Source organism: Apium graveolens, chromosome 9, assembly GCF_009905375.1.
Source record: "Apium graveolens cultivar Ventura chromosome 9, ASM990537v1, whole genome shotgun sequence".
NCBI classification, from domain to species: domain Eukaryota; kingdom Viridiplantae; phylum Streptophyta; class Magnoliopsida; order Apiales; family Apiaceae; genus Apium; species Apium graveolens.
The window spans coordinates 232,255,463-232,266,263 of record NC_133655.1 but is presented as its reverse complement, the minus strand read 5'-3'; the positions used below and the strand labels follow the sequence as shown (position 1 = coordinate 232,266,263).

The 10,801-nt window shown below is 37.3% G+C and overlaps 1 protein-coding gene and 1 non-coding gene across 2 annotated transcripts; one reads left to right on the top strand and one right to left on the bottom strand.

The window, feature by feature from the left end:
- The first annotated feature begins 4,190 nt into the window (after positions 1 to 4,190).
- Positions 4,191 to 5,497, top strand: LOC141683099 (CASP-like protein 1). Its single transcript, XM_074487795.1, has 3 exons — positions 4,191 to 4,486; positions 4,612 to 4,741; positions 5,177 to 5,497. Exons 1-3 carry the CDS (start codon positions 4,236 to 4,238, stop codon positions 5,396 to 5,398), a joined length of 603 nt encoding a protein of 200 aa, XP_074343896.1. The 5' UTR covers positions 4,191 to 4,235; the 3' UTR covers positions 5,399 to 5,497.
- Positions 5,498 to 7,667: 2,170 nt separating this feature from the next.
- LOC141688486 (small nucleolar RNA R71) lies at positions 7,668 to 7,774 on the bottom strand. The gene has a single exon (XR_012561927.1). It is a non-coding gene; the product is annotated as a small nucleolar RNA R71 (small nucleolar RNA).
- Positions 7,775 to 10,801: the final 3,027 nt, after the last annotated feature.

Sequence of the window (10,801 nt, the reverse complement as noted above, 5' to 3'; positions counted from 1 at the left end):
ACAGATAATTAAGATGGTAGTGAATAAATTTGATGATGAATAATCACCGGGCAAATTCTGTTTGCAACGTGAATATTCATGAGGTCGTTGCACCTTACTCGCATGAAATAAATAGAGTAGATGCAGGCTTGAGTTGTGCTCTGAGAGAGATGCAAAACGATTGTGATCAGCTCAGACTATCACTGAATTTGAGGATATTAGTTACGAAGGGCTAATCGTTCCTTAAACGTGATACCACAGAAGGAAATAATTAAATTTCCTATTAGTTTTGGAATATTTTCTGACATTCCGGTAAAATATTAAAATTGTGGGGTATCTAGAATAGAAAATTATTAAATTTTCTATGAATAGTGGAATGTAATGAAACATTCTTGAAAAATAATTGAAATGTGGGGGTATTTCGAAACTTGATACCAATACCTCTGTTGGTAGCATGAGATCCAAAATCAATTGAGATATTTTGGATGGATACATAGACAATGACTGAGTCTAATAATATCAGATATATGAATCTAATTTTTGAGATTCATAAGAATACTATTACAGAGTTTAGAAATGCTTATGCGATACGCTAGTAGATCCTAGTAGATCTGTAATTAAAAGTCATCTAAATGAACTTACGAGTTATTGGATGAATGTGAGGATGAACCTGCAGAGAGCAAAAGACTTGGATAATTGCTAGTCCCGAATGTCTTGATAATTTGCTTGAAGGTGAACTCGTAAATTTAATAGAAGCAATGCGCTTCTCGTATAATTCCTTGATAAGTGAATATATCAAGAGAAAATTTGACTATTACTGAGAGTCAATAAATCAAGATTTTCTAGCACGTGTACTAGAAAATGGATTGTGCATGTTCTCTCTATGTACCTTTGCGGGGGAAAGGATGTTAAGAAATAGAGAGAGTGGTTCTGTTTGACAGAATCTTGTTTAAAAATATATATATCTTCTTACGAGATAGAAGCATTAGGACCTAAATGAATTTTCAAATTGGGAAAATATATGTGGGTCGGAAGGAAGTATAAGGTCAGACTGATAATAAAATATTACAGTCAAAAGTGATGACCTTATATAATTTATGAAAGATTCTCGAGTTTTAAGAATAAGGTTCATTAAGATGATACTAAAATTATCGTATTATGAAATTTAAAGTGCATCTATGAACATTGAGACGGTCTTTCTAAATAGACTTTTGAAGAAATATCTATTTACGTGAACCTGAGGGTTGCTCTAGATAAAGTAAGAGTAAAAAAAAAATCTGTATTTTCGGTGATCATGTTGAGTGAAACAACATTGACACGAAATTATGGCATATTAAATTTGGTACTGCTATGATAAGCAATGGTTTCAAATGAATGACATGGTTGCCATTTTGAGGACGCTCAAAATTGGTTGCTATGTGAATAAGGATTGTCAGTTTAAGGACGCTTAAACTCGGTAATGATGCAAACTGAAATTGTTGGTTTTTGGGATGCTAAAAGCTGGTAATATCAATAACAAGTGAAGCCTTAAGTAATAATTAGTATAGTTATTTCATAAATGTGAAATATGTCAATATGAGATGTCAAATTGATTCAAAATCAGAGAATTGACAAGTGTGCATGTGTTATTTATACATGATATGCAAGTCATAATTGATTGCATGTGAGTGATCTGATCATTACGAGAGGTAATGACAAGAGGATCATCTCTGAAAATCTTGATGAGATTGAAAGATTTTGATTTGAAGATTACAATCTTCGTGACTTTAAAAGTTTTAGATGATACATGTCACATGTTGGTGATGTAAATTTTGAAGAGATCAAAGAAGCTAAAGTTGTCATAGCTAGAATGGATTTATATTTATCCAAGCGTAGATGAACAAGGATCTCTCAAGAAGGATTGCAAGTCTGTTGTACTTTTTAAAATTGTACAAAATTAGACATAGGCTACATAGTTGGTAAACTGGGTAGATGCACGAGTACAATGGAAATTGGTCACTTGGAAGTGATTGCAATGAGATTTAAGGTGTATGATATGTGCTCGTGAGCTTGGACTGCAATACAAAAGATATCTAATTGTACTATGTGAGTATAGTATATAAATTAGATATTTGACTCTAAGAACTTAACAGTCATTCGAGAATACATTTCACACTTAGCAGCCGTGTCATGGAAATCCTAAACTTAGCTCGATTCATGATGGAATACGAGTCTGGTGCATAAAATAAATGCAGTTAAAAGGTTGAATAGCCACTTTGTAAGAATATTCCTAAATGATACGGAAAATGTGTCTTCAATATGCATATATCGTGTAATCAATATGCAAATTGGGAGATCACTATGTCTCACATCTATGATGAGGACATAATACCATTAAACAACTATTCTCAACAAGAATTATCATGATTGACTATGTAAAGTCAAATGATAATGTTTGGATCCACTAACCAGATGGCTAAACTGAGCGAATCTGTTTAAGCCAAGAGAATCTAGTTAGACCGAGAGATAGTTATCAAATCATCGAGAGGAATGAGCCTTGTCCATTGCTTAATGGCGTCATGGTTGACACCCAACCTTGCTGATTGGAGATCCCAAGAACTTGGTTCAATGGGACAACTAAATCATGATGATCAAATCACTGTGGGGGTAAACCCTGGCCTATTTCTATGATGACGAAACAGTGAGACCCGTAAGGTACGAGGTTAAGCTTTATACTTTTAATGATCTTTGACGAATACAAGGATTTCAAGTTTGAATACATAATATTCGGTTGAGTAAACGCGGGTTACTCTATAAGATAAAGATCATCTATGTAAGAGAGAAGTATGGCCGCTTCAAAGGAGAATTGCGAGGCACAATTCTTTAGAAACTCTTGCAGAACCAGGACGATGTTCCAGGGCCAAAATGGACATAATCATGAGAACTGAATGAGTCAGGAAAGATATAGTGATGAGTATGTCATCGTTTACACAAACGGTCGAACAGTTCAAGGACATTGTGGCATACTGTCTACCTGTAAAGTCGATATACTTATTCGAGCGAAGGTTCAAGGAGCATTCTCTACCTATCGTATGCTATATCTGACCGTCGGAACTATCACCAAGTCAAGCTCCGCGTCTGTCTGTCTATTTGGTGCGTGCTACTGGACCATCAATCTCATTTGTGGGGGATTGTTGGACAAACTTAGTATTTTAGACTAAGTTGTGAATCATTTTGAGACTCTATATGAGTGACACACATTATGTGTTAGTGGTGTATATTTATTGAAACGTATTCTCCTCTTCGAGAGGATTCCAACGCATATTTACACGCTGAAAATGAGTAAAAGGTGAATGAGAACTGATGTTCCAAAGTTTTACCTTTTAATATGAAAAGTGGTTTTGTACCACATCGAGAGTAGCACAAACCTGTACCACATCGAAAAGAAAAACAAGTCATTTCAAGCCTCTCTTTATAAATAGAGTTTTAGGGCACCAATTTTATTAAGTCGAGGAAATAAGAGTCATCTCTTTCATTCTCGGTCTCTTTAGTCTTAAATTTTTCCAATATTCCGGTGATAGTTCTCGGGCTCAGTTCAAGTTCGCCGAGAGTATATTCGATCTATCGATTATACTAGTATCTCGTTTTATCTTGGGAATCAGGTCGCTAAACATGGATGGTGCGGGGCGAAACTGCCTTAAGGAGACGGTTTTCTGGACTCGAGATTAAATCCAATATCTGTTTGTTTTCTCAAACCCTTCTCCTAATTTAATTCTTATATGTTTATGTGATTTAAGAATTAGCAATGTTCTTGTGAATTAGTTATATATTCAATATTTATATATAATAATGTATTTATCGTACAAGATTGATAACAGGCACTTCGGTTGTGAGATGATCTACCAGATGCTATACAAATATCATTTGAAATAAGGGGGGTTGATCAAACGATTCCCGCGGGGTCTCTACAACCGCGAGAGAGAAGATAATTGTGATCATCATGATCTAGCAGACTCGTACACAACTATAAAACTTCAAAATCACCCAACCAACGAACAAGAATAAGAATAATTGGCCAGTGATTCGTCCTGTCAAAGAGGTTGTTACGGTTTCAAATCTTCCAGACTGCCCGACATGCATCCTTACAGATACGTACCTCTAACTCAATGACAAAGGGTCAAGAACTTGAGTCTAAGTACCCCTCTTATAAAAGCCTCTCAATTACAGAAGTAATTATTGACATTACATGTCCTCTAGTATAATATATAGAAATATCGATGGCTTCGATTAACCCTGAGTCCGTAATAAGGGAACTAGAGCACAACAAGAGTTGGCATGGGACTCATAACATTATCAAATACTCAATGGTTATTGATTTGTTATTAAGAGTGAACTTGTTTGTTAATACCTTAGCTCCTGTTCTACTGCTAGCTACTAGTAAGCAAACTGTGTTTTTCACCACATCCCCATCCCCTCCTTTTGGTGCCGCTTCTCTTTCAGCCTACTTCACTGACGCACCGGCCTTGATGTAAGCAATTAATAATCAGATCACGCTCACTTTTCAGATCATTTTCATTACAATCCATGTTTATATGATCAAAATCTGCTAGAAAATCTTCAAAAAAAAATTATAATATAATTGTCTCTTCTCAGATTTGCAATATCCGGTTTCTCGCTGGCTTGTTTGTACAGCATCATCACAGCACTCTTATCCTTCTTGGATCTGAGGAAGCAAGCTGCACGATCGATAAATTTGATGTTTACCATATTTGTGATGGACTTGGTAAGGTTTGAACCGATTCCGTTTTTTTTATAATTTTAATCTAAATTCATAAATTTGATCGAATTTAGTGGTAAAAATTCCATTTCCTTGGCCATTCTTTTGTGCGACAAGGTCGTGGCCCTCTCTAACAGCCCCACTCAGTCATCTCTTTTTCCACTTCTTTTGTGTGACAAGGTCATGACCCTCATTAACAGCCCCACTCGTCTTTCAAAAAAAAAATCTATACGTTATTCGTTCTTTTAGAAAGAGTGGCAAAGAATCGCCATTGTTATTTAGCAAAAAAAAAAGAAGAGGAAATGAATGGCTGTTGTTACTAAATCTTTTTCGACCCCTTGTTTATCGATTCTGCATAATCACTTGTGTAAAAGTTGAATTGCAATTGGATTAATATATGTTCAATTGAGCTTAGAATGCATTGTATTGATGTATTTTCAGCTACTATTTGGGATTGTAGCAGCAGTAGCAGGAGCAGCAGGTGATGTGAGTTACATAGGACTCAAAGGAAATAAACATGCAAGGTGGCAAAAGATTTGCAATGAATATGATACATATTGTCTCCATGTTGGATTCGCTGTCTTGTTCATCGGCTCTGCTGCAGTTACTCTTCTATTTCTCATCATCCTCTGCATCTTTACGCTTTTACCCAGGGTCCGCTAACAAGATTCAGGGACCTGCTTCAGATTTCAATAATGACTTAATTTAGAAATGTACTCTTTATATACGGTTATGCTACAAATAAAAAAGGATTATGTCAAAGAGACCCTTTTCGTTTCGAGATTCAAGAAAAAAGATGTACTACACATTAAGAAAGTGTTGACGTATTGATTGAGTTAGTGTCCTTCTGAAATTCAAGTCGCGATATCCGTATATGTAATTAACTATAAAAAAAAAAGATGTGCCCACATTCAAATCACATTATTTCGGTTGTAGACTTGTAGTAGCTAATTGTGGCAAACAAGCTAAATATCTTTTAGGAGAATCACTAAAAACTGAGATCTATTACTTAATTCCTCCAAAGCTGTTAAATGTATTAATAAATTAGACTTGTAGTATGTTTGTTGCTTGACTTAAAATGTACGTATATACATTTAGCAAATTTACCTTGTGACAAAATAATAACACACCGGCGATAAATATTTCTATCACCAAAGTTATTTTTTAAATATTTTTAGCGTATTCCGTAAAAATAAAAAAGAAAGTAGCGTAAACTAAAAAGTGAATGTGGGGTCAAGATGATTTTGGGTCATAATTGATGATTGGGCCGGCAATGACTTTGGATTACAAGTGAAATTCATGGACCTGGCCACTTGACTATAAAATGAATATAAATGAAATACGTACCAGGCCACTTGACCATTAAAAAAATGAAAGAAAAGGAAACGAAGAATAAAGGTTTTTTTCGAAGAATAAAGGAAACGGAAATTAATATAGCATTAATTGGGTTTTAAAGGCCCACAGACCAAGGTTGTATTTTTAAATTCGTAGGTCATAAATCATCCCGGATTGTAGCTGAGAAAATAAGTTCAAATCAGGCTCAAACTCTTAAAATAGTAGTCCTCAAGCCCCACAAATCCATAAGGAAGCAAATCCCTACTTTCTAGGCTCCAAGGTCCATTCTAAGTCTGAGACTTGCTCAACAAGCTGCCTAACCCTAACCTAAAGGTTGCCCACGTCTATAAAAGGGGTCTCACTCCCACCATTCAGAACTATATTTTTTTATTTGATCCTTAGCATACAGCAAGCTACGTTGGCATCTTATGAAGGCATATTGAGTCACGAAACACGAGAGCAGTCAAATAGGTTCTTGAGCTCACGAACCCTATGATCAAATACACCCTAGTTTTTTTACCCACAAAATTTTGCGCTGTCTGTGAGAAGAAGACATCAATCATGGTAACCACACGAAGCGGAAACAACGCTCCTGAAGGATCATCAGTTGGAGCTACTACCCAAACAATCTCATCCCCATTGAGATTCCACCTCATTCAACCTACTCTCAAGGGACGACGAATCCTATCATTCCTCAATCCGGATCTCAGTCAATCCCGACTTTAGGGGTGAACCCTCAAAACTCGAATCTGAACGCTCCTTTAGAGACACAATCTGCGGGTTTTGAGATGTTAACTGTGATGTATGGTTTTGAATGAAGTAGTAATGAAGTTAGGATCCCATGTTTGTCATATATAGTATTTCAACCTCAATTCTCTTAGTTAATGTTATTTAGTATAATCTCTTAGTTTAATAAAAACTCAATTGTTTATTTGCCTTAGCATTGAGCAATAATTATACATTGTTGCATAGGTGCATAAATCGAACTTAACCTAAACCAGTCTCTGTGGGAACGAATCTGATTTATATCTTATACTACTTGCGAACGCGTATACTTGCGTGAATTTTAGCGCGTGTTTTTGACCTAACAAGTTTTTAGCGCCGCTGCCGGGGACTCGGTGTTAATTTTTAGTTTATGTGCTTGTCATCAGTGGTCGTTAAAGTTCAGTGACTCAGATTCTTTTACTTTCAAGGTTTACTTGTTGTCTTTCAGGTACTCATTACAATGGGAGATCCAGCAGCACGAATGAGAGCCTTGATGGATTTTTCTCAACCCAAGATCAATGACATTCAATCTAGCATTGTCAGGCCAGCTATCACAGCTAATACCTTTGAGATCAAGCCTGGCATAATTCAATGGGTATAAAATTCAGTCCAGTTTGGGGGTTCTCCAACGGAAGATCCCAATACGCACATTAGGGATTTCATAGAGATCTGTGACACCTTCAGGTTCAATGGTGTTTCTGAAGATGCTATTAAGCTGAGACTTTTCCCATTCTCTCTCTGGTTACACTCTCTACCAGCTGGTTCGATTGCTACTTGGGAAGATCTTGCTCAAAAGTTTCTCACTAAATTCTTCCCTATGGCGAAGACAACTGCATTAAGAAACGCTATTACTCAATTTGCGCAGTAAATGGGAGAATCTTTGTGTGAAGCTTGAGAGCGCTACAAGGGGATGCTTAGGAAGTGTCCTCATCATGGAATGCCTGATTGGATGATCATCAATTGCTTCTATAACGGGTTGGGAGCACAGTCAAGACCCATGCTCGACGCAGCATCAGGTGGAGCATTATAGGTAAAAAGCTATGAGGAAGCTTATGATCTAATTTGAACTGATGGCTGCTAATGAATATCAGTATCCAACCCAGAGATTACCACATGGCAAGGTAGCAGGAGTTCTTGAAGTGGATACAGATACGGCTATCACTGCTCAACTAAAGGCGTTGTCTACGAAGATCGATTCTCTGGCTAACTATGGTATTAATCAGATAACTAGTGTTTGTGAGTTGTGTGCAAGTTCACATAAGACGGAGCAATGCGCTATATCTAGTAAATCAGCTCAGTTTGTGAGCAACTTTTAGAGATCGCAGCAACCAGTTCCAGACACTTATCATCCCGACAACTGGAATCATCCTAACTTCAACTGGAGCAACAATCAGAATGCGATGCAACAGCCGTTCCAGCAGTTTGGAAATAAGTTATTCAACCCTCCTGGTTTTCAGCAACAAATTACACCAAAACAACAGACTCATGGTGCATGTCTATCTTCGAATGAAAAATATGAATTGGAGGAGTTGCGGCTTATGTGCCAAAACCAGGCTCTTATATGCCAAAGCCAGGCAGTTTCTATCAAGACTCTGGAGAACCAAATAGGGCAAATTGCTAATGCCTTATTGAATCGACCACCAGGAACGCTTCCTAGTGATATAGAAACAAATCCAGGCAAGAGGGAAGTTGAAGAATAGGTGAACGCCATCACCTTAAGGTCTGGAAAGGTCGCAAGCCCCCAAATTCAGCAAGACGAAGAGCCTGAAAAATCTCAAGTTTCAGAAAATATAGTTGTGGCTGAAGAAGAAGTGCAGAAGGAAGCAGATGTGGAACCAAGGAAGACTACTGTGGAACACACTCCTCCTGAGGGTAATACAGGGGAGAAACAGATCTATCCTCCACCTCCTTTTCCTAAGAGGCTGTAGAAGAAAAAGCTGGATAAGTAGTTTGAGAAGTTTTTGGAGGTGTTCAAGAAACTTCATATCAAAATACCTTTTGCTGAAGCTCTTGAACAAATTCCTAGCTATGCGAGGTTTATGAAAGGTATTCTCTCTCGGAAAGTGAAGCTCGATGACTTAGAGATCATTGCTCTAACGGAGGAATGTAGTGTTGTGCTGCAACAGAAGTTGCCTCCGAAGCTTAAATATCCTGAAAGCTTCACTATTCCTTGCACCATCGGAAACTTGTCGTTCGACAAGTGTTTATGTGATTTAGGAACTAGCATTAATCTGATGCCCTTGCCTATCTTCAAGAAGCTTGATCTTCCTGATCCGAAACCAACATACATGTCATTGCAACTAGCTGATCGTTCCATCGCTTATCCACGAGGTATAATGGATGATGTCTTGGTCAAGGTGGATAAACTCTTCTTCCCTGTTGACTTTGTAATTCTTGATTTTGAGGAAGATAAGAAGATTTCCATCATCTTGGGAAGACCATTCTTGGCTACAAGCCGAACTATGATTGATGTACAGAAAGGAGAGCTTACGATAAAGGTTCATGATCAGAAGGTCACTTTTAATGTGTTCAAGGAAATAAAGTTGCCCACAGCTAAATAAGAGTGCTTTAAAGTAGAGTGGGTAGACTCTGTCGTGAATTCGGAGCTTGAGCAATTGTCAAAGTCAGATACCTTAGAGAGATCCTTAATAGGGGAATCAGTTATTGAAGATGAAGAAGGAACAGAGCACATGCAGGTTTTGGATGCACCTCTGTGGAATAGGAAGTTGGATATACCATTCGATTCTATTGGGTTAGCAGCGCTGAAAATTTCTCAGGAGCATCTCGAGCCGTCTATTGAAAATGCTCCCACACTTGAGCTCAACTCACTACCAAATCACTTGAGGCGATTGACTAGGCGCATAAAGGCCATGCACGACATTCACTATCATTGTGCTGCGGATTTGACACACGCTCTCGGTAATTTTTCCCGAGACACTGGTGGCGAAGTTGATTGGCCACCTGATCCTCCACCCGAGGAGGGTGATCTTTCTGACGACTAGTTATGCCTGAAATCCTTATTATTACCTTCAATGAGGACATTGAAAATTTTAAGTTTGGGGGTGATAATGTAAGGATTAGTAGTGTGTGTGTCCATATAGATTCATATTGTTAGATATATTTGATAATGTCATGGCTAATATGTTTTATGTTTAGATTTCAGATCTTATTTGAACAGAACAAATCAGTACTTAACTGATCAGTACTTATACTGGACGACAGAACTTAAGGGATATCAATACTTATGTTATCAGGAGATAGATATCGGAACTTAAGTGCTGAAGGACGATCAGATAAGGACAGTAGCTGATTGAAGTTAAGAAGATCAAGATAAACATAAGAAGAGATATGCATGAAGAAGGAATTCCGTAAAGAATGGAATACTTGGAAGAAAAGATATCTGATTGATATATATTAGGAAGCAGAATTATATTCCATATCAATTAGCGATTATCTTGTAACTGTGTAGTATATAAACACAGACATAGGGTTTACACTATAAGTGTTATCATTATCGAGAATATTATTTACTGTAACCCTAGCAGCTCTCGTGATATTTTGTTCATCACTGAGAGATAACAGTTCCAGATTGTAACAGAGTTTATTGTTTCAATAAAGTTTGTTTTCTGTTACATAAGTTCTTGAAGTTTGATTTGATTGTAATAAACACTGTATTCACCCCCTCTACAGTGAAAGTGTGACCTAACAAGTGGTATCAGAGCCTTCTGTTAACACACATACAGTTAAAGATCCAAACACAATCATGTCTGACACAGAAACTCCAACTAAGCCTACCAAAACTGAGGAATCATCAAAGACATCAACTCAGAGTCGATATGAGACTATCAGAGTTCCCATATTGAGACCATCTGAATATCCCATATGGAAGGTAAGGATGACCATGTTTCTGGAAGCAACAGATCCAGAATACCTTGATAGAATCAAGGAAGGGCCTCACAAACCTAC

Coding starts and splice junctions, on each gene's coding strand:
- LOC141683099 (XM_074487795.1), top strand. CDS start 4,236: ATGGCTTCGATTAACCCTGAGTCCGTAATAAGGGAACTAGAGCACAAC. Junction 4,487..4,611: donor ACTGACGCACCGGCCTTGAT/GTAAGCAATTAA, acceptor GTCTCTTCTCAG/ATTTGCAATATCCGGTTTCT. Junction 4,742..5,176: donor CCATATTTGTGATGGACTTG/GTAAGGTTTGAA, acceptor ATGTATTTTCAG/CTACTATTTGGGATTGTAGC.